The sequence below is a fragment of the Bactrocera tryoni genome, chromosome 5, assembly GCF_016617805.1.
Source record: "Bactrocera tryoni isolate S06 chromosome 5, CSIRO_BtryS06_freeze2, whole genome shotgun sequence".
Classification (NCBI taxonomy): Eukaryota; Metazoa; Arthropoda; class Insecta; order Diptera; family Tephritidae; genus Bactrocera; species Bactrocera tryoni.
Window position 1 is genome coordinate 40,016,065 of NC_052503.1, and position 24,214 is coordinate 40,040,278.

Genomic DNA, 24,214 nt, shown 5'->3' on the forward strand with positions numbered 1-24,214 from the left:
GCATAGTAAAAAGCGTAAACTTTCCACCTTCGCTGACGTAGGAGACACGGCACTGTCATATGTATGTATATACTGCATGGACATACGTATGCATATATGTAATTATAAGTTCACTTATATACATTAGGGTGGGTAAAAAAAAACCAGTTTTTTCGCTTGTTGCTTTGAACGCGAAAAAACGTTAACTTCGGCTGCACCGAAGCTAATATACCCTTCACTGGTGCATTTCTTTGTGTAACTATGTGTCCAGTTTGTATGGAAGCTACATATATACTAAAGTAATCCGATCTGAACAATTTTTTCGGGTATTATATTATTATCTTAGAAAATAATCTGTGCCAACTTTTGTGAAGATACATTGTCAAATGTGAAAGTTTTCCATACAGTAACTTGATTCCGATCGCTCAGTTTGTATAGCAGCCCTATGTTATAGTGGTCCGATATCGGCAGTTCCGACATATGAGCAGCTTCTTGAGGAGAAAATGACGTTAGCAAAATTTGAAAACGATATCTTAAAACCTGAGGGACTAGTTCGTATATATACAGACAGACGGACAGACAGGCAGACGGACATGGCAAAATCGACTCAGCTCAACATACTGAGCATTTATATACTTTATAGGGTTTCCGACGCTTCCTTCTGGGTGTCACAAACTTCGTGACAAACTAAATATACCCTTTTCAGGGTATGAAAATAGAGAAATCTCTACTAAAATCACTCCAATTATGAGCTCTTAATCGTAACGGAAACGTTCTCCGTTTCACAGTTGTTTTTTTTAAGAAATCATCTCTCACTTTCAATTATTTGAAATACATCTCCTTTCGTAGATTTTGTAGAAAATTTAATGTTCTCAAAAAGTTCTCTTAAGAAATTTTCCTTAATGAAATGAAAAACATTATCGGAAAGTTCTCAGTTTTGTCGGAAATTTGACCTCTGCACTCCACTGCTGCCCCGCTTCCCAAGACACTTCTGGCCGGTATGCGAAACGAGGTTATTGCCTTGATTGCTGCTTGGCTGCCTGCGTAGATGTTGACTCTGGAATTGCCTGCAATGACAATAGAAAAGCTTAAAATATACTGCAGTGGTCCGGCAACTTAAAAGGCTGTCTTATGCCACCTGCTATTACCCACCGATCTTCTATATGTAGATTCTCCTGCAGCCAATATTCGTCCCGCCGACTTTGCTGCGCAGTTCTCAGCAAAGTGGTCTATAGGTGGTAGGTTTAGTACCAGTTCAAGAGCCGCCGTTGGAGTTGTTCTTAAAGCTCGTTTTATGCACAGCGTAGCGAGCCTCTAAACACTTTCCATTGGCTTCCGGTAGGCGGATTAACGTACGTCTGTCCACAATACTACTGCATCGTAAAGCAGAATTGCTGTAACAATAGCTGTGTAGCATCAGTGCATGAAACGTGAAAAGTGACCTCAGGTTGTGCAGAGCATCTGCCTACACGCATATCAAGCTTATCCGTTTTCTCCGGGTTCAACCGCAGACCCGCTTGCGATGCCCAGTTCTGAAATGTCATGAGAGTGGTTGTTAAGCTGGTAATGTCGTCCGCATATGCCATTATCTTAAGAGGCTTTGCCTTCCAAATTTTTTAGCAGTTTATTCACCACTAATGTCCATAGAGGCAAATATAGCACTTCGTACAGACTTCTTTGGTCATTTTACCGTCGTTCCATTCTGCTCCTATCCGTCTAGAGGCCAAAAGGCTTCAGATCCAGCGTTTTATAGCAGGACCAACACCCATTGACTAGATATTATTCAGAATAGATCCCCTAAAAATCGCTTTTAGCCATGGCGCGGATAGACAGAGCGCATTCTGTAGCATTGCTGGAATGATTCCGTCCGTACCGGGAAATTTGTATGGATTGATTATTGTATTTTATTCTCCGTAAAGATGTGTTCGGAAACGTTTACCGCTAGGACTTACCGCGACTTTACAGCCTGGAAAGAGCACACTGACTAAGTCTTCCAATGAGTTCTGGCCGTTGTCCGTCCACTTCGCGCTCTTTCTATCTGATAATAAGAAGAAAATTGAAAACTGTAAGGCGGAGTGTATTTCCGTTACAATTAAGAGCTCATACCTGAAGTGATTTTAGTAGAGATGTCTCAGAACCTATTTTTTCCAAGAACGTGGTAAAAAAAAATATTGTTTTCTACCCACCCTAATATACATGTGGCGTATATTGGTATCTGTGTATGTAGCTATGTAGGTGCATTGCTGCCTATGGGAAAGTTGCCGTAATTGCCGTGCGGCTGCGAAATAGCAAACATCGCTCGCTGCAGCGCCTAGTGAATGGCAGTGAAAACAGTAAAAAGCTCACAAATTGTGAAAAACTGTGTTAAAATCGCATTACACCTGACCACGCCGGCTGCATGCGGCGGCAACGCGAATCGATCGATTGACCGACAACTGTGTGTTTGTAATTGATTGTGTTAACGCCTGCTTATACACACACGCACACACACACACGCAATACTTGTGTATAATTTTAAACAGCTGCTGCGTTAATAATGCAATTCCACGGCAACTGTAGAGCAATAAAAAATCAAATTATTAATAAAGTTGAGAAAACAAGCAGCACCGTAACGGTTGTTTACATATAACGACATACACACCTTCATATATATGTACATATGTACATATGTATATCTATATGAACATGAACAATATGAGTAAATTACAACAATGAATCGAAGTCAACGCCGCCAGTTACAGCAATTTCGCTGACTGTATTATATTTGTTTGCGGTTTTACGCCGGCAACGCTAGTGGTTTTTGGCTTTAATGCTTAATATGCGCTTAAGTTGGATGATGCATGAAACTCTCAGCACACAATTTAATTAAATTATCGTGCATATTGCTGTTGGAAGTATTACTTCTAATTAAATAAATAAATTTTAAATTAAATATTCGAATATTATTAATACTAAAATAATAATACTTAAAAATATCAGATATTTCAACAGACATACCTAATATTTTCCACGGTCCATTCGGGTAAAATAAATTAATTTATTTGCGGTATTTTCGCATTCGAAAAATATTTTTATACCCTGAACAGAGTATATTAATTTTGTCACGAAGTTTGCAACACCCAGCAGGAAGCGACGGAAATACTATAAAGTATATATGTATGTACTTACATAAATGATCAGTATGTTGAGCTGAGTCGATTTAGTCATGTCCGTCTGTCTGTCGGTCTGTCTGTCTATATACTCTCGCAACAAAGTTGCTAAGGAGAGTATTATAGTTTTGTTCACATAACGGTTGTTTGTAAGTCTTAAAACTAAAAGAGTCGGATATAGGATTATATATACCAAAGTGATCAGGTTGACGAGTAGAGTTGAAATCCGGATGTCTGGCTGTCCGTGCAAGCTGTAACTTGAGTAAAAATTGAGATATCATGATGAAACTTGGTACACGTATTCCTTGGCTCTATAACAAGGTTAAGTTCGAAGATGGGCGAAATCGGCTTACTGCCACGCCCACAAAATGGCGGAAACCGAAAACCTATAAAGTGTCATAACTAAGCCATAAATAAAGGTATTAAAGTGAAATTTGGCACAAAGGATGGCATTACGGAGGGGCATATTTGGACGTAATTTTTTTGGAAAAATGGGCGTGGCCCCGCCCCCTCTAAATTTGGTATACATATCTCGGAAACTACTATAGTTATGTCAACCAAACTGTATAGAGTCGTTTCCTTCAGGCATTTCCATATACAGTTCAAAAATGGAAGAAATCGGATAATAACCACGCCCACCTCCCATACAAAGGTTATGTTGAAAATCACTAAAAGTGCGTTAACCGACTAACATAAACGTCAGATTGTTTACAACAGTTGCTTATGTTGGTACACCTCAGCAGTACTTTGCGTTTTTTACAATGGATAAAAATATCAAACAAAGAATTTGTCTCAAATTTTGTATTTTTAACAAAATTTTGTTTGTGGAAGCGTTGGGATTGTTGGAAAAGGCTTTAGTGAATCAGTTTTATTAAAAACACAAGCTTACGAGTGAAACAAAGCCTCCAAAGGCGGTCGAGAAATCATTGAAGACATGCCTCGTTCTGGACGACATTCGAATCCTTCAACTGATCAAAATATTAAAAAATTATAGGATATGGTGCTTGAAAATCGCCAGGAAAGTGCTAGAGAGATGACAAGAGAACGCGACATCTCTCGCGAGACCCTTCGAATGATTTAGGTCGATATTTCGGGTATGAAACGCGTTCTTGCTCGACTCGCCCCTGTAAAGCAGAATTTTTTTCAAAAAGACTAACGTAAACTGGTCTCAGTGGACATGCCTGATGGTGCGAATTCCGTTCCCACATTCATGGCGAGCATTATAGCTGCCAATGAGACACGGGTTTATGAGTTTTGAAAATGTGGAGGGGAAAAAACGAGCTGAAACCAAAAAACCTCGTCAAAACCGCTCAAAAATCAAGCTAATTCATTGTTTGTCGATATTCGCGGTTTGGTGCATAATGAATTTGTTCCGGAGAGACAGACGGTCAATGAGAAGTTCTATTTGGCCGTATTGAGGCGCTTGCGTGAAAGCATCCGTCCAAAACGGCTGGAATTGTAGAAGAGCAATTCATGGATTTTGAAAAATGATAATGCACCTTAGTATCGAGTCACGATTGTGAGCGAATTTAAAGCTATAAACCCAATGAATACCATCGATCAACCACGTATTCACCAGATTTGGCTCCGTATGATTTTTTTTATTATTCCCCAGACTGAAATTGCCGCTTCGTGGAAACCGTTTTCAGTCGATCAACGAGATAAAACAAAATGCGTTGAAGGAGCTGAAGATCAACCCAAAAAATGCTTTTGAAAAGTGTTTCGAGGACTGGAAAGAAAAATCGTTGGCATACTATAGGTGTATTACAATTGGTGGGGATTACTTTGAAGGCGACAAAATAAATATTGAAGAATAGTTAAATATTTACGTTTTCTTTGCAATGCCTGGGTACTTTTTTGTCCCAATATATCGCCATCGAAGTCGAAGGAAACTGGAAAGGAAGTCGATGAAGCAAAAAGTTATATGCTGCGTTGGGAGGTGATTGAGTGTAGTACCTAGGAACCGGATTAGAGGTTTTCAAAGCTTCTCAGGCAATTGAGTAGCTCCTTAAACATTTTACTACATTTCGAGTTTAGATTAGGGGTATAGAGTCAACTGACGGAATATAAAAGAAAGTATACATATTTCTTTTGAAAAGGCGATATGGAGCGAACTTCTATTCTGTGCAAGTGTCAGTGATGTTTAACTATCCGAGTTCTAAAAAAAATCTTCGGTGGCGTCAAATTAGGGTTCTGTAACTTTAACACAAAATCAAATTACAAAAAAAAAAATCTAGTTCGAAAACATGAGTGAAACAATATTTGATTATTTCCTTAATTTTTTGTTTTAAAAACACACAAGTTTAGAAAAATATGTGTTATTACTGATGATCGATAGCGATAGTGGTCCGAACTGAACAATTTGTTGAAGAGTTATAACGTGACCTTGGATAGTAATACATGCCACAATTCGAAAATATCTGGTCAAATAAAAGAGTTCTTCATTCAAGGAATTGATTTTGATCGATCAGTTTATATAGCAGCTATGGTACATGCTTTAATAGACCGATAAGGGCGATTCCGTCTTCGAAAGAAAAGGACGTGTGCAAAATTTCAGACTAGTTGGTGTATATATGACAGATAGTAGGAAAAATGGACATCACTAAATTGACTCAGCTCTTTTGGGTGTCACGAACTTCGTGGGAAACTCAATATACTTAAATGACTTATTAATATCTATGCATATTTGGCACTTTAAACCGTGTACTTGTGCTATTCCTAATAAATGGCATATAATATTTCTAAAACGTTCGTTTAAAACATTTCGATTATTTCGACCCAGTATTAAATATTTTAAAAATATGTGTCAACCCTTCTGAATCCTTTTGGAACCTCTACTACCATCATTATAATTTTAAATTTCAAATTATAAGGAAATATCTTTTTTTACTTATCTTTTTCTATCTGTACTGCCATATACAAGGTCTGTCGCAAAAGAAACAGGAATGTTAAAAAAACAAAAAAAAATTAATATTTTTCAAAAGTTATATTTTTTTATTCAAAGTAGCTTCCTTGTGCTTCGATACAGCGTTTAGCCCGGTCAATTAGCGTTTCAAATGAGTATTTAAGGTCATTTTTCGTAATGCTCTTGAGAATATCGGTTGTCGCCTTTTGGATAGCTGAAATGTCCTGAAACCAGTGTTTTTTCGTGAGCAAATGAAGTTTTCCAAATAGGTAAAAATCACAGGGTGCCAGATGAGGTGAGTAGGGTGAGTGATTAATGGTTAATAAGGTGTTTTTTTCAAAAAATCAGTGACAAGCGTCGACCGATAACACGGCGCATTATTTTTCAACAGGCGTCAGGACCCTGCCTCACGGTATTGTGGTCGAGCACGACGAATGCGTGACAAAAGAGGCTTCATAACACCAAGGTAAAAGACAGCGTTAATCGTTTGGCCAGGTGGGACGAACTCTCGGTGTACAATACCCTCGGAATCGTAAAAACAAATCAGCATTGTCTTTATTTTGACTTCTGAAGACGGCCGACTTCTGATCGTCACAGAGGTCCTCACGACCTTCTTGGAATCGCTTAAACCACTCATGCGCATTACTACGGGATAGGCACTGATCGCCATAAACTTTTTTCATCATTTGAAATGTTTCAGTAAACGTTTTCGAAAGTTTAAAACAAAATGTAATATTTTCTCTTTGCATTTGACGACCGATGACCAAAAGCTGCTGTCACTTTTTGATCGATAACATCGATTGTAGTTATCCAAAATCTTAAAATTTTTACGAAATGTCAGCAAGAGATCAAACTTTTTATTTCATATACCCACGAATAGGTGGCGCCACCAGAAACAGTTATATTTAAAAAGTTCTGTTTCTTTTGCGACACACCTTGTATATTATATTGGCTCATTGTTTTTAAAGCTATCGCAGCTGCAAAGTTACTTTAGCTCATATATTATCCTTTTTTTAATGTTCTCAAAAATCATCCTTATATCCTTGTCATTAAATTAGAAGCAATAAATTAATCAAAAGCATTCAATAGTAAGAATATTGGCATGATTATGATTATTGTTTTTGATTCTCTCGCGCCAGTCTGCCAAGATACCAGTGACATATCCATTATTTGCTTTCTTTATTGATTACTAATTCAATTTCTCCCAAGTTTTCAATAATGAATATTCCCACCGACGCACTACTTCGCAAGTGTGTGACCGCATGCAACTGTTTGCCGCTTTATTCCTAATAACCTTGTTTGATGCTAATATATTTGACGTATGTATATGCCATTGAAGTAGTTAGTAAAGTGATGTGTGCCCCCATCTGCGATTGTCAACGCGACGTGAAATCACTCAAGAGCTCATAAAAAAGTTTGCCAATCGAGACTGTTAAATGTGTCGTTAAAACACACAAATATATTTGTTGTTGTTTAATGTGGTTTTTTTTTTTTTTTGCTTTTGCCGCAATCACGCTTTGGTAATCGAAAAATTAAAACTTTACTTTAAAATTAAATATCGGAGATTTCAATCAAATTTAATATGAAATGAAAGAGAGTGTGTCCAAAATAAGGACTTTTGTTGCTCATGCATGGTTGCCATGCGCCGCTAAGCTTTGGCTTGTTTTGATTTCCGCCCACACACGCTCATTATTTCGCTTTTGTGTTTGGCGTTCCTCCAATGGCAGCGATACGGAAAACAAAAACCCGTGAATTGTGTGGAAAATGAAGGAATCTAAACAAACTAATTGAGAAACTTTTCACAGCCCTGTGGTGTGGTACGTAAAGCTAATATCAAATATTTCATTGCTTACTTTTGTTACTGTCTGCTACTGTTTGATAAAAAGAAAATATAAAAAAAGAAGCAGAACAAATAATAAAATATTTTGGGATTGCTTTTACTTTAAATGACACTAAGAGTAGTTAAATATGTTGCTAAGTGCCGGTTTGTAGATTTACTATGTTTTAGACTATATAAGGGGCTCGTGGAACCATTTCTTGTATTCTTCTTACTTCATGTTCAGAATATACAACAGCGCGAAAATCGTTCTTCCTTTTCGCTCTTTGGCGCTAATTGGAGATTTCAAGTATAGCCAGGTCACTCTCCACTTGGTCTTTCCTACGGATTGGGGGTCTTCCTATTCCTCTGCTTTCCCCGGCGGATACTGCGTCGAATACTTTCAGAGCTCGAGTGTTTTCATCTATTCGGACGATATGACCCAGTCAGCTTAGCCGCTGTCTATTAATTCGCTGAACTATGTCAATGTCGTCGTATATCTCGTACAGCTCATCATTCCATCGACTACGGAATGCGCAAAGGGCCATAAATCTTCCGGAAAACCTTTCCCTTGAACTCCTCTACGGCGGACTCATCAGATGATGTCATTGTCCATGCCTCTGCACCATATAGGAGTATGGGAATGATGGGCGACTTGTAGAATTTGGTCTTTGCTCGTCGAGAGAGGATTTAGCTTACACAGTCCGAAGTAGTACCTGTTGGCAATAGTTATTCTGCATTGGATTTCGAGGCTGTAATTGCTATTGGTGTTAAAGCTATTTCCAAGATGGACCTGTGAACAGTGAAGTAGGAACCAAATCGCGAGTTCGGCGACTGTTTGTTTGATGACAGGAGATTTTCGTCTTCCCTCGTTCACTACCAGACCTGTTTGCTTCGCTTTTTGTTCAATCTGAAGACGGCGTTGTTACGGCCAATGATATCAATATCATCGACTTACGCTACTCAGCTCTACACTCTTATAGAGAATTGTACCTTCTGCATTCAGCTATGAAGGCTGATTTATTTTCTCCACGAGTAGATTGAAGAAGTCGCACGATAGGGAGTCGCTTGTCTGAAACCTTGTTTGGTATCGAACGGCTCGAAGAGGTCCTTCTCGACCCTGACGGAGCTTTTGGTATTGCTCAACGTCAGTTTACGCAGCCGTATTGCTTTTGCGGTTATTTTAAAAATGGCATTTGAATAAAGGTCTGAAGTGTTGTCAAGCCTTTCTATGATCATATCAATTGAAATCATTCAGGTTTTATAAAACACGCAACTTTTAATTAGTTACATTGCTGAAAACAAATGTGTTCGAACATAAATCATGGTATGGTCTAGACAAAGCCTTCCATTCCAATTGTATGCCCTTTCTTGACCCTGAATGCTTTCGTATACATATGTATGTGTTTTTGTATATGTATATGAACTTCAAAATTAGATATGCTGCGCATGTTTTCCTCCACTTCAGAAATAGATTAATTATTCTACCTGCCAAGGATTTGGCAACACTTCAATAAGATAATTTAATTAGTTAAAATACAAGTGGCGTCTCGAGGAAGCTGCAGTGAAACGAAATGTGAAAGTAAAACAAGTGGTTGTGCGGCCTGTGCACAGAATTTTTAATTAAAGCATGGCAACCGGTTTAGTCACAGTGGGTGTTGTATACAGGGATGTTCTGAAAAATAGCAGCACTTTCATGGAATTTCATTTTCAATAATTTGTCATATTAAAATATATTTGTCCATATATTAATGAGTAACTGTTCAGTATTTTTATAACTTGAATAGGCTATATGAAGTTTGTCACAATGTCTGTTGCCCAGAAGGAAACTTCGGAGTCCTTACAAAAAATATCGACTCAATCATGCCATCGGTCTGTCGTTAACCGTCTATATAAGTATAAGCCAATTATTGTCTAAATTTTTGAGTTATAGATCTAAAAAATTCGGCATGACTTCTTCCCAAGAGGCTACACACATTCGCCGATATCGGATAAAGATCTTTCATATCCTTTTTTATAGCATGAAATGAACAACATGAACCTGTAAAGGGTGTTATAGTTTCGTTGCGGTTAAAGTTAAAATGTTTTCCTGGTTGGTTAATACTAAATATTAATGTCGGTTCTGTGTATATGGTAATATCTCTCTTGGAATAAAAAAAAACACGTAACAATTCCTCGACTGATTTATTCATTATACTATCTGCCAAAGTTTCGTAGTGGTTTTACGGTTTCCTGGAATTTTTACCCTGGAATTTTTACCCAGTGTTCTTAAGGGTCTCTCTCGAATACATTAACTTTTCCTACTGAAGCATAACATCTTATGCTGAGTCGTATGTCTCGAAACATTAAACTGATGGTATACACTCGAAAGTCGTTTATTGTATTGAACATATGTTTGTGGGATTGGCAACTATTTAAGTTGTAACTCACATATCATGGCGAAAATAATTTCATTTCTTACTGACTTCATTGTATACCTGAGTGCATATATGAATTACTGCTACATAGGCTGCCTTTTATATTTTGGGTTTAGAGGGCAGCCACAGTTATTAACGATGGGAAATCGTTTTTGAATTTCTATAATTTTAATATATTAGGATCTTAAATCCTTTCACTTTTGCTTGCGTTCGAACCAATTTTCGAATCACTTTTCCTACTCTGATTGGAATACCTTCAAAACATGCGTTCTGAACGCATCAAACGCCTCTTCAGGTGTCGTAAAACGTTCACCTCTTTGTTTATCTTTTACATATGGAAATAAAAAGAAGTCATTCGGTCCCATGACAGGTCCATACGGTAGATGAATCGTCAAATTGAATTGATTTAGTCGATGTTTGAGTGAGTCGCCTTCGGTAGTTGTTTTTTTTTTTTTAATTTCTTGAAAGACAACTGGCAATGTAACAATCAGAATTTGCGTTATTTTAGTGGTATGGTTGCGATATGTCCAGATTTGGCTCATTTTGAAACACACATGCAGTAGATTGTTGTTTACGTTCGATCTCATACACGTAAATCCTCGTTCATCACCTGCCACGTTGTCATACACATATTTCGAAGCACCGCTTTCGTATTTGGTTAACATTTCTCTCGACCAATCTACACGAGCAGTGTTTTGGGCGATCGACAAATTGTGTGGGCTCCAACGTGAACAAATGTTTTTTACACTCAATTGTCTATGCTATATTGAATGTATTCTGGTTTCACTAATGTCTACAGTTGTCTCTATCTCACGATAGGTCACATTATCTATCATATTACTTTCCGCACAATATCAATAGGAAATCCGGAACAACATATGGCATAGTCTTCACGAAATCCCTCTTGGAGTGATCTGCGACCTCAATTGAAGTAACCATACCAACCATAAACACTGCTTCTTATTGGTGTGTCATTGCTAAAAATTGTATTGAGTTCATCGATGCACTGTTACTGAGTTGGACCGCGACGAACGCAGTAAAACATATGTGTGTAATCGGGCGAAAATTTTCACGGTTTAATTCTATTTTTTGGCTGAGATGAATATTTAATGTTACTGTAAACAACACAAGTAGCGGTCGTATGTCAAAACGTTCTGAGTATGTGTAACATCAAAAATGTTTAGCTCTACGATAAGGTTGTGAGTTCCCAGAGTGCAACACTAGGCTTGCCATACATTTTTTTTTTGATCTTTTATAACTTTTAGTCAACGAATAGTATTTTCCATACAACTTTTTATAGGTTTCGTTCGTGGAAAAGGTCAGAACCACTTTAAGAAAATGCTCCGGAATGTGTGTTTGATGTAGTTCTTTTATCGTTTAAAACACGACTGTACTAGTATACATACACATATACACATATATAAATAATGTTTATATGTAAACCAAAAGTACACTAGACACACCTGTTTACCGCCAACAACAACAACAAAAACCAAAATTTTGTGAATTAATTCACGTGCAATTGCACACACACACTCATCTCATGCAACAGCTGGCACGAGAGTCTCGTACAAGGAACAATTCTTCATTACACATGAATGCGTCACCACCAAGCTGTTGTTGTTGTTTTTGTGTTATGCTCGATGTCAAAATGCCAATGCACATTTAATTAAAATTTACAAATTCCAATTTAATTGCAAAATACTTCATAAACGAAAATAAATAAATAAAAATCACAACTTAACGAGTGAAATATCAACGAACTGCATCGAAGTGTAATGAAATGAAATGAAGCGAAGCGAAATGTAATCAAAGTGTTTTTATAAGCACATTGACCTCAAACTGTTTACGGATGTGTGCATGCTTGTGCATGTATGTACATATGTACATACAAAACCAAAATCATTCAGTCACCCGCAGTAGGAATTAAGCAACGCACCAAAGCATGTCTGTCTGTATGTAATAATCAAATAAATAAAAAAATAAAATAAAATAATATCACTAACTAACAGTTTGACGGACGAGCGGATGAGCGAACGAGCGTCGACTTTCTCATGAATGATGATGACGATGCGGTGGCGGTTCGTTGATAATGACAATGCCGGTTGGTTTACAAGTGGTTACTGTCTGTGTTCGGCAGCGAGTGGGTGGGCAACTGGGGAGGTGTGGTATGTTGTCGTTGGCCTTGTTGAAAAATGAATTGTGTTGATTACTGCGTTTGAGATAAAGAAAGAACAAGTAAGGAAGGGCTAAGTTCGGGTGTCACCGAACATTTTATACTCTCGCATGGTAAAGTGATAATCGAGATTTCATTATCCGTCATTTACATATTTTTCAAATACCGTATTTGTGTAAAGTTTTATTCCGCTATCATCATTGGTTCCTAATGTTTATACTCGTATTATACAAAGAAGGCATCAGATGGAATTCAAAATAGCTTTATATTGGAAGAAGGCGTGGTTGTGAACCGATTTCAGCCATATTTCGTACATGTCATCAGGGTGTTAAGAAAACATTATATACCGAATTTCATTGAAATCGGTCTAGTAGCTCCTGAGATATGCTTCTTGGTCCATAAGTGGGCGGCGCCACGCCCATTTTCAATTTTTAAAAAAGCCTGGGGGCAGCTTCCTTCTGCCATTTCTTCCGTAAAATTTAGTATTTCTGACGTTTTTTGTTAGTCGGTTAACGCACTTTTAGTGATTTTCAACATAACCTTTGTATGGGAGGTGGGCGTGGTTATTATCCGATTTCTTCCATTTTTGAACTGTATATGGAAATGACTAAAGGAAATGACTCTGTAAACTTTGGTTGACATAGCTATAATAGTTTCCGAGATATGTACAAAAAACTTAGTAGGGGGCGGGGCCACGCCCACTTTTCCAAAAAAATTACTTCCAAATATGTCCCTCCCTAATGCGATCCTTTGTGCCAAATTTCACGTTAATATCTTTATTTATGGCTTAGTTATGACACTTTATAGGTTTTCGGTTTCCGCCATTTTGTGGGAGTGGCGGTGGGCCGATTTTGCCCATCTTCGAACTTAACCTTCTTATGGAGCCAAGGAATACGTGTACCAAGTTTCATCATGATATCTCACTTTTTACTCAAGTTACAGCTTGCACGGACGGACGGACGGACGGACGGAGACGGACGGACAGACAGACATCCGGATTTCGACTCTACTCGTCGCCCTGATCACTTTGGTATATATAACCCTATATCTGACTCTTTTAGTTTTAGGACTTACAAACAACCGTTATGTGAACAAAACTATAATACTCTCGTTAGCAACATTGTTGCGAGAGTATAAAAATATATAAATAAAAGCAACAACATTGAAGATAAGATAAACTCTGTGAGCACATCAGTGTTCATTTTTTCTTTCAGAAGTATGAAATTAACGCCAAAATAGCAATGCCCTTCGAATCCTAAATTATTTCGGCAAAATATCTTCTACAAAAATAAACTTATCTCTTTAGATTACTTCCCTAAAAATTGTTAGCGATTAGTTGTTAAGGAATGAGTAATGAATATTTGTATTTATATTAGCTTGAAGCAAGCAGAGCCAAATTTCTTATTTGAAGTTTCATATTTGAGAGACTTTTATGGACATTTTCTTCTTTCAGGAATTGAACTTGTTTCTTAACGAGCATATATGTATGTATTATATACTTCAATATTAATATTGTAACCAAGTTTATGATTCACAACTAAAGTAAGTTGAGTTTAGTTAGTTTGATATAAATTGTGACATTTATGAAATTCACAGCTCAAAAATGGCTTTATGCTGGCTGCTGTTTATTGGAACCCACCAATGGTCCAGAAATTGCGAACGTCTGAAAACCTTATGGCGACGTATGGTAGATGACGACATGAGGGCCTCTAATACTAAAAAAAAATGTCTAAAACAACTTAACTGGGTCGATAAATGAGATATAAGCGGTATTAGCGCTGAATAATCTGCGGTGAAAGTTTAGACGATAATGTTTTGGACAAAAACCTGAAAGAAAGCAATTGATCCAGGCAGCTGACTCTTGACCTCTAGGTAGGCAAATCGGGTGCCGCACGAGCTCTTAGGTTAGCTTTCTCTCGCCTCTGCACCTGTTGGCAATAGTTATTTTGCGTTGGATTTCGAGGCTGACGTTATTGTTAGTGTTAATGCTGGTTCCAAGATAGAAGAAATTATCTACGACTTCGAAGTTATGACTGTCAACAGTGGCGTGGGAATCATATCACGAAATCGACGATTGTTTGTTTCATGACAGGATATATTTCGATTTGCCCTCGTTCACGACCAGACCCATTTTCTTCGCTTCCTTATATAGTCTGGATAAAGTAGAACTAACGGCACATTTGTTGAGGCCAATGATATCGATGTCATCGGCGTACGCCAGCAGCTATACACTCGTGTTGAAGGTTGTACTTCTCTACTCAGCTCTGCAGCTCGAATTATTTTCTCCAGCAGTAGATTGAAGAAGTCGCGCCTTAGGGAGCTCTGCACACAGCAGTATTAGTTTCTTTTCGAGCTTTCAAAATTAGCTTTGAATTCTCCAAACAGGTGGTGTGTGTCGATTCTCCTTTCACGGGTACTTTTTTAAGCTTTGGCGTATGGTGAATATGTATATAGGTCGGTTGTTCATTTTCCAGGTCTAAAGCCACACTGATAAGGTCCAATCAGTTTATTGACTGTGGACTTTAATCTTTCAGGCAGTACGCTCAATAGAACCTTATTTGGGATCTTGAAAAGGCTTGGATTGGGCAGAGCACACATAAATTCGAATCGTCGGTCATGCTTTCGTTTGATTATATTCTTCCAAGAAGCGGATGGAAGTTTCACCCCAGTCCTTCGCCACCGTAGCTGAATAGCTCTATCGACATTCAATCGGCCCTCGCCGCTATGGTTTTCAGACGAGAACGTCTGTCTCAAAGTTATCGATTGGGGAATCGGTTTCACCATATCCTGGAGTTATGCTTTCACTGCCATTCAGCAGGCTGGAGAAGTGTTCCTTTCTAGATATTTGCATATTCTTAGAAATATGCAAATACCTTTAATATGGACAATGAATTCACATTTGTCAAAGCACAATGCAAAGCTGAAGCTCACATATCTTTAACACAAAGCGAACAAACGGAGACACTTTGGAGCAGGAAGGCGGTAGATAGTAAGACTTTTCGCAGTCAATTTAGAATTTGAATGCGTAAACTCAGCTGGAAGCTTGCCGACAGTCGACTTACATAACTACCAATGCGAAGAGTATGTGTTAAGCACACATAAATGTTATATCATTCTAATAATATGCAAATAATATCAAGTGTTTGCCATTTTCAACGAACAGCAGCTAACTCAGCGACTCGTTCGCCCAGGCGCTCAGAGCGTTGCAATATAACTGCCTGGTTGTAACTGGCAAACTCTGTGTGACGTGTTTGTCGAGTCACGTTCGTCTTTTGTCGTCACCACCGTCATCAACATAGGCGCTATTAACATCATCGGCGCCTTGGCTGTGTCTTTGCATAAATTGCGTTCGTTAAAGCGATAACTGAGACTTCTAGATGCAAAACCACCACACAGCGGGTCTTCTTTTCGAAGCTCGGATAAAAAAAGTTTAAAGTTATGCACTTTTTACTCCATCTTTTCTGCAGAGATAGCTCGAACATATCTTTTGGAGATAGCTTGCACCTATCCTCTGGAGATAGTTTGTAGCTTGTGGAACTCTCCACTTGTGGAGCAGATTTCATAATTATTTTTAAACATTGTAGAAGTTGCTAGGCCAAATTAGTATGTTATTCTTATTATTTCAAAATCAGTCAATTCTTGCTATGTTTCTACTCGTAGTCAACTGTGGAAAATTTGTGATCGCTAGGCAGTCGATTGGGTGGGCAGAGCAGGGTTCGTATGTAAATGTGCGATGTCTCTGCATGTCTGCGTTCCTCTTTGTTCGACGCTTGCGATCGTCGGTCTGAGTTGTGTGAGTGTCTGGCTGTCTGTCTGGTAGCGTGGCAGCCGTTTTTGGTCGATTGCCTGCAAATCAAAATTGTACGTCTGAGCGAGCAGTGTAATTTGCATTGACTGAAAGTGAAATAAGCAATTAATTAACATACAGACTCTCATTGCATACACAAACACACCCATATATCGATGCATACAGATGTACAATGTATGTATATGTCAGCTGTTGAAATGTATTTTGCCTAGACGCTTTTGACGTTGACGCGTTTTAGCAATTCCTTTACATACTTATGTATGCGATAACGTTTTTATTATCATTAATTTATTATTTATTGCCGCATGTTTGTCAATCGCTTTCTGCTTTTTTTGTTTTATTTTACTAAAGATCAATAAATTTGCTTGTGGCACATGGAAAACCCCTCAGTAATCACCAAAGCAGTCAATGTCTTTGTGACTATAATATTCTACTATATATTTAGGCAAATATTTGGCGTTAAGTAGCTAACCTTTTGTGGCCCAGCAAATACCTTTCAATTAAGTTGTGCCAACAAATTTATTACGGTACTAACTTTCAAGTACAGATTCATAGTTCTTTAAGTATTTTTCGGAATATTCATACAAGAATTTGTTCTTGATGGTTCAGCTTGTATGGCATTTATATGTCAAAGTGATCCGATTAGAACGACTTCTTTGGCGATTATACTTGCCGCCTTGGACAATAATCTACATATGTCAAATTTCGTGAAGATTCCTGGTCAAATAAAATAGTTTCCTAAACAGGAACTGAATTTTGATCATTCAGTTTGTATGACAGCTATATGCTACAGTGGTCCGTTATCGGTGGATCTTTCAAAAGAGCAGCTTCTTTAAAAGAAAAGGATGACATGATACATGAATGACATTTCAGATCGACATCTCAGAAACTGAGTGACAAATAAACGGAAATGACTAATTTGACTAAGGGAGTAGCTTGGTTATACGAGGGCTAGAGGTATATTTCTGGCCTAATAATGAAAATAGGAATTTTTATCAACGAAAATGGTTTTATTGTTTTTCAAAATATTCTCCATCAAGATTTATACACTTTTGCATGCGCTCAAACCAAATTTCGAAGCACTTTTTCCACTCCGATTGAGACACCTCCAAAACATGGGTTTTGAATGCTTCAACAGCATCTCCTGGCGACGAAAATCGTTGACCACGCATTATTTTCTTGATGTGTGGGAATAAAAAGAAGTCATTGGGTGCCAAGTCAGGGCTGTACGGCGGATGACCCATCAATTTGACGTTTTGGACGGTCAAAAACGCGCTGGTTTGAGCCGATGTGTGAGAGCTCGCATTGTCATGGTGCACAATGATTCGTCTTCTCTTCTTCGTCAAATCGTCTTGTTGTGGAACCACATATTGTTCGGGCCAAAAATATTCGGTTATCAATGAGTGGTAGCCATTCTCATTCACAGTAACGTGCCGGTCTTGATCATCCCAATGACGCCGCCGGTCCATAAACCGAACCAAGCCGTAATTTTTTCAGGACGCAATGGTGACTCATGGAGTATATGTGTATTGCTACTTGACCGGTAACGCATATTTTGCTTATTAGGGAACTGAATAGCTAGCCAGAAAAGAGCCTCACCGCTGAAGATGATTTTTTCGATGAAAATCCGGATCATTTTCAAGTTGTTGCGATTCTGGTGGTCAAGCGGCTTCAGTGCTTGCGTCAATTTGATCTTGTAAGGATGTAGACCAAGATATTTTGGATGTGGATTTAAATTTTACCACTAGATGTTTAATAATTTCGACTCGTTGTTGGAACGTATATCTTTCCATGATGAAATAGCAAACCTTACTGAAGAGAAATGTCAAAAAAGGGGGAACACATATGGCGTAGTTTGCTGTCCCTACCGGTCTACTTTTGTACTGCCCTATTGTAAAACCCTATACTTACATATGTTCAGGGTGTAAATGAGGTTAGTCCTAAAAATAAGCTCTTTCAAAACGGCATGCATATACACAAGGTATTCAAATTTCTTTCTCTTTCCAATTTTAGTTGACTACATTCTGGTCTAGGTACGGCTTGAGTGCTTGGTGGCCCGGAAGTAGAAATTCCAGTCTAGAGAAATTTAATCCTAGACTAATTTAAAATATTGGTCACCCTAAAAATTTAAACGGCGTTTTAAAACAAGTAGAGCCTTTATGAAATCTGAAACATAGGAGGCTCGACTAAATACCAACCAAAGGTTTATGCAAGAACAGGATTCACAAATACCAACTTGGCAATTTTTGAAAGCAATCGTAAAATTGTGACCGACGTTCATAAGAATTCGAAATATTTATACGTCAATTAGCAATATAAATTTGTAAATATTCCTCAGCAAATGCGTGTGAAAGCAAATAATACTTGAAAATCTATTAGGTCTTTGATGAACAAATATTTTTTAAATATATACTTTGCTACATTATCCAGCTCGAAGTTTCGTAAACAAATAAGAAATAAAGTACACATATTTTCTTCAAAGATATTCAGTTTATTCAAACTATAAAATTCGCAGAATAATGCATCTATAACCATTCTTCCATTTTTTCCAAGCCTTTCCTCCAAACTATGAGCGATTGTCCACATATCAGCTGATTCACAGCTATCTATCTGTTGTCCCAGTAGCTTAAAGATTATGTGATAATTCGTCAACGTAAAATGCACTTAAGCTGCAAATAACTGGCGAAACGGTGCCTATGTAAATATGTTTTATTACACATAACCGATTTAAGTATGCAACTGGCGTGGGTATCGCTGAATTTTATGCAACTCCATATATTTCTTTTGTCTTATACGGTGCAAAAATGCTGTCCACTGGCTTGAGGACGTCAAACCGGTATACATATGCGCTCAAATATATTTAGGTTGAACCAAAATCGTGTGATAACCAACCCAATAGTAAATTTACTAGGCTTTAAAGATTGTACTGAAGATTGAAATAATTCAGTTGTGTACAATATTACAATTAAATTATGTGATTAAATTTATTTTTTGGTATATTTAAGAACTCCGTCATCATCATCTCAGTACTTTTTGATATACAAGCGCTTTTAGTGTTGTTTACAGTAACCTCAAATATTCTACTCGGCCAAAGACTGGGTTAAATCACGAATATTTTGGCGTGATTGTTTTTTTCCAACATTATACTAAATTCAGCCATAGCGGCATACAGGCAGCTCCTTTTCGTGTTGTCACAAGCGGCTTTAAAATCGACGAAGAGGTGGTGTGTAGATCATATTTTCACGGGTCTTTCTCAAGATTTGGCGCATGGTAAATATCTGGTCAGTTGTTGATTTTCTAGGCCTAAAGCCACACTGATAAGGTCCAAAGTTTGTTGACAGTTGGATATTATCATTCCCACAAAACGCTCTATAGAACCTTATATGCGATGTTGAGAAGGCTTAATCCGCGGTAGTTGGCACAGATTGTGGGCTCTCCTTTTTTGTCGATTGGGCAAATCTTAAATGCAAATCATTAGGCTTGCTTTCGTCCGACCGTATTCCACAAAGAAGCTATTGCATGCTACTTATCAGTTTTTCGCCGCCGTTTTTGAATAGCTCGGCCAGCAGTTCATCGACTCCCGAAGCACCAGTCACTAGATCACCGCTGGGCGTTCTACAAGAGTATGCTTGAAACATGCTGTTATTCGCCGCATCTTTGCGTAGAAATTTCGAGCATCACCACTGTCGACCAACTTGTCAAGCTCCTCCTTTCCTTCCTTCCTTCCTCCTGTTTGCAGCTGCCCGTAAGGAGTTTGAAATGCCGTCCCACAGTTCCCTTATACCGAGTTGTTTTTAGAGAGCAAGAGTGCAAGTCGAGTAGAAAATCGTTCGGTTGTCTGGTGTGATTGCAGCTTCTCGACGTCGAACCTTCCTTGTGTTTGTTGACGTGTAATTTTTGCTGTACAGAGAATCTTGGTTGCAAAAAGTTAGTGGTCCGAGTCGATATTAGGACCTCTGAAAGTAGGCACTTCTAAAACACTGGAGACGTGTCTTTCGTCTATCACAACGTGATCGATGTGGTTGGTGGGTTTTCGACCCAGAGACAGCCAGGTGGCTGGCATCTGGTACTACAGATAACCATATTTTGGTACCTGGCGAATTCGATCAGCCTCAACCCGTTTGGGCATACTTCATCATGGAGGCTGAATTTACGGACCGTTGAGACATTCATCCACCGGGGTGAATTCCAGTCTTTCTACCACCTTGAATCCCATACCGAATTCGCGCTCCTTTATTTGGCCTCTGCAGCAAATGCCACAAGGACCTACTTGCCGCCTCAGTCCTTGTCCCGTCTATCGCTTTTATTGGACGGCGGTGAGGTCAGTCTTTAAGGGTCAGGACATTCCAAGTGCATGCCGTTAAATCGTAATCCTTTACCCGTTTGCAGGGGTCGTCATCAAAGATCCCCCTTATCCGATGTTGTTTTCCTCTTTTCATTGGTATTGTTTTTTAAGTGGTAGGTCCCACACCCAGCGCACAACCCTGCAGGGGGATATTTCGTCTTCTCACTTTAGCCTTCAAGCGGTTGGTTTTTGACTACCCAAAGAATACTTGGTCTCAGACCGGAAGTCGTGAGCTGCTTGAGTCATATGTAAAATAATCGTTTCTGGCCACTCCCAAGTAAATGGCGATCAGAGAACTTTCCTCACTTTCACTTTCAACTTCTACACATGACTCCATCCTCCGTAAAACACTCCGAGTATAAGGTATAAAAATGTTTCGCAAAGATTTTCGCCAGCGCATTGCAAATTTCACCGTTGGGATTTCTGTGCGCACAATATGAAGCGATTGCTGGCATTATTTGCATTCTTTTATTTTGCGTTATTATATTCTATTCTACTCGCCGGCACAGCGCCGCTGTATTTTGCCGCTGGTGGCAGTAACAGCGGCGAGGATTGATGTTATAGTGCAATTTATTTTTCACGTTCCATTGCATCTGTTGCACATCCGAAACCATCGTCTAACCAACGAACCATTCATGGCAGCCCGCATAGCCCTTCATCAACCGCCATTTGTCTACCGTTATATAGCGTTGTAGGATTGTGTTGATTTGTATACAATTTATGCGCACGGTTGCGGCGCTACTGTTGCCATGAAGCTAACTTTATTTAATAAATGCACAAACAATGTTGTAATTTTTGTTTTTTTTTTCTTGTTAGTATATATTTTTTAACTTTAGTGCGCGTGTCTGTGTTGGTGGCTTTTATTTGATTGATTTGATTGATTGTGTTGCATGTTTAGCAGTGCTCGTGTCGACGCTATTCCTTAGCCTGCAGCAGTCACACACGCGATTTTGTACAATTTTTCACATATTTCCTTTGGCATATAGACATGTGAAGGCATATTCATACATACATACGTGCTTTTGGGTATGTGCCTATGAGACCGCAGCGACGTCAGATATGCAACCGAAAACGATAGAATGCCATCAACAGCTAAGCAGCCCTCGTAAGCGTTCCGCCAGCCATGCCGCAGCTGACACAATGTAAATATTTTGTTAAACTTTCAAAGTCGATTTGGCCGCTGTCATGTCAGCAACAACTCAAACAGCAACAATTAATATGCAGAGCGCGGTTGGCTGCGCTCACTTACCATAAGCCATACATACATATATGTAAATGTGTGTGTGCTTATATATGTATGTATGGACATGTTTATATGCTGCTAAATGATTTGTGTTGTTTTATTTAGGATAAAGTGGATTTTTGTTATTTCTGTAGAGACCGAGCACACTTAATAAAGCAGATGTGCGTACTTTTGGTGATTGGCCACAAATTTTGAACATTTATTGTGTATGTGCTACAATCATACATACATACATATGTATTTACTATGAATTCAAATATGCAAATATGTATGTACATATGTATTTGTATATCGAACCAGCCTGTAAAATTAATATTAATTTTGCCTATAGATTTCCTCAATTATTGTATAGGAAATTAATTAATTATAATCGAAAAAGTAAAAACTGCTAACTTCGGCTACAACCGCGTATCCAATAAAGAAGAAATATACGTTTTTACATATCAAATGATCAAAATTTAGCCGGACTAACAAAAAAAATACAAAATTTTCATATACATACATACCTTATATACATATGTACCTTAATACAAATCTTCATTATAACAATGGACTCCTGAGCCCATAAATGCATACCAACAGTAAAGCCAATTTTTGATACACTTGCTATAAGCCATAGTTGAGGTGATTTTACAGTGTTTTTAGTATGTGACTGTTAATGGCTTCTATGGACTCAGAGTGTTTCCGAAGCGAATTTTTCAATTTCGGAAACGAAAAAGTCACTAGGAGTCGGCAAAAACGTTGACTCAGCGATGACTTTCGATCCGTCGTTGAGACCCTCATCTTCGAGCTGAAAAATCTATGACGAATTGCTTGACTTGGAATGCGAATAGCATCATAACGGCCATGTAGTATTCCTTATTCATCGTTTTTAGAGCCAGTTGAACGAATTTATGATGAATCACATCCTGGTAATCAAAGAAAAAGATGAGCATCACCTGGATATTTGATTAACTTTAAGACATCATACGCTAGAGTTTTAGACAGCTACCAGTAATTATCAGTCATTTGATTAATAATATTTTTTTCAAAATAAAGGGGTTTTAGTTCTAAAATTCACACGCTTCATACCCAAAAAATTAACCGAAATGTTTTGAGTTGATCTATAAGAGATGTGAGATCTTCTGCTACCTTTCTGACGCCAACAAAACGATTTTTAAGCCACATATTAAGTGCTCCACTAAGTTGTCGCTGTTATTTTTAATGAAAATTCAATTTTGTTCTGGAAATTGTTGCAAATGTTTTATTCGAAGTATTGCCCATCGCTAGCTACAACCTTTTCTTGTCTTTCTGGCAAGGCTCGAACAGCGCATATAGGCACTTTGAAATGGCTTGGCGGGTAACTACCAATGGTGAAGCAAGCTTTTCTTGCGTTTGAACCAGATCACTATCGAGCAAAGTCCCAATTCAGCGTCTTCGAAAGTTTTTGGTCTTCTCTCACCTGGGCGGCCGTTTATATCGAAATCGCCGTCTTTGAATCGACAGTCACGGCACGTTGTTGCACTTGGATCTGGGATTTCGTAAACTTTTTGGAGTTTCTGATGTGCTTCAACCGCCAATCAACACACTTCCTGCAAACCCGTCGTTAAATGTTTTTTTTTTCGTCATGGCAAAAATCACCAAACTAACTTTTGGCGTAGCAAACCAACAGCTAAAATATTTCTGAATTCTTAACATTTTTTTTAAATCCATAACTGTAATTTTTACAATAAAAATTATAATGAGTTTATATCTGGTAATATTTCATGATTATTATTCTAATTAACCACATATTTTCTTATCATTACAGGCGTGACAATGCGCGAGAAGAAGGGCGGCGCATTGCAGAAGCTCAAAAAGAGGCTATCGCACAGTTTTGGCAGATTAAGTAAGTATTCCATAAATTTTTTTCGTATGTAGAAGTATGAAATCCCTTGATTTGAAAGAAGTGGAGTTTACATTCGACGTCACTTTACTACGACTTAAAACTTCTTAATATATTTCATTCATAATAGAAAAGGAGTTTTCTAAAAAATCTTAAAAAAAAATGAGTGTGCCTTTATTGGTAAACATGTATGTATATGTATTCTCCACAAGTAAATCCGATATCATTGAAGTTGGTATTATAATCGAGTATATTTGTCTTGCGATTATTAAAATCACAATGCTTTAGTATACACTAACTCTTATCGACGCTATTCAACGTTATTTCCCCATTCTGCCTGCGCACATAATAGATTAAACGTTAATCTAACTATAGGAAATGTTTCTGTTTAATCTTGATACAATGTCTATTTTTGGTTTTAGCCAAAATATATTGTTTTTAACAGTAAAAAAAATTAAAACTGCAGTATGAATTGTTTTTGATTAAGTTTCAGTTTCAGCAATATACAGTGT

The 24,214-nt window shown here is 38.0% G+C and overlaps 1 protein-coding gene across 2 annotated transcripts in view; it reads left to right on the top strand.

The window, feature by feature from the left end:
• The window catches only part of LOC120776567 (cyclin-dependent kinase 14), a 287,704-nt gene that overhangs the window by 39,738 nt on the left and 223,752 nt on the right, over positions 1–24,214 (top strand). For both annotated transcript variants that reach the window (XM_040107329.1, XM_040107330.1), the window contains exon 2: positions 23,628–23,705. In XM_040107329.1, the coding sequence (XP_039963263.1) occupies positions 23,628–23,705 (78 nt within the window). The remainder of the gene's footprint in view (positions 1–23,627; positions 23,706–24,214) is intronic.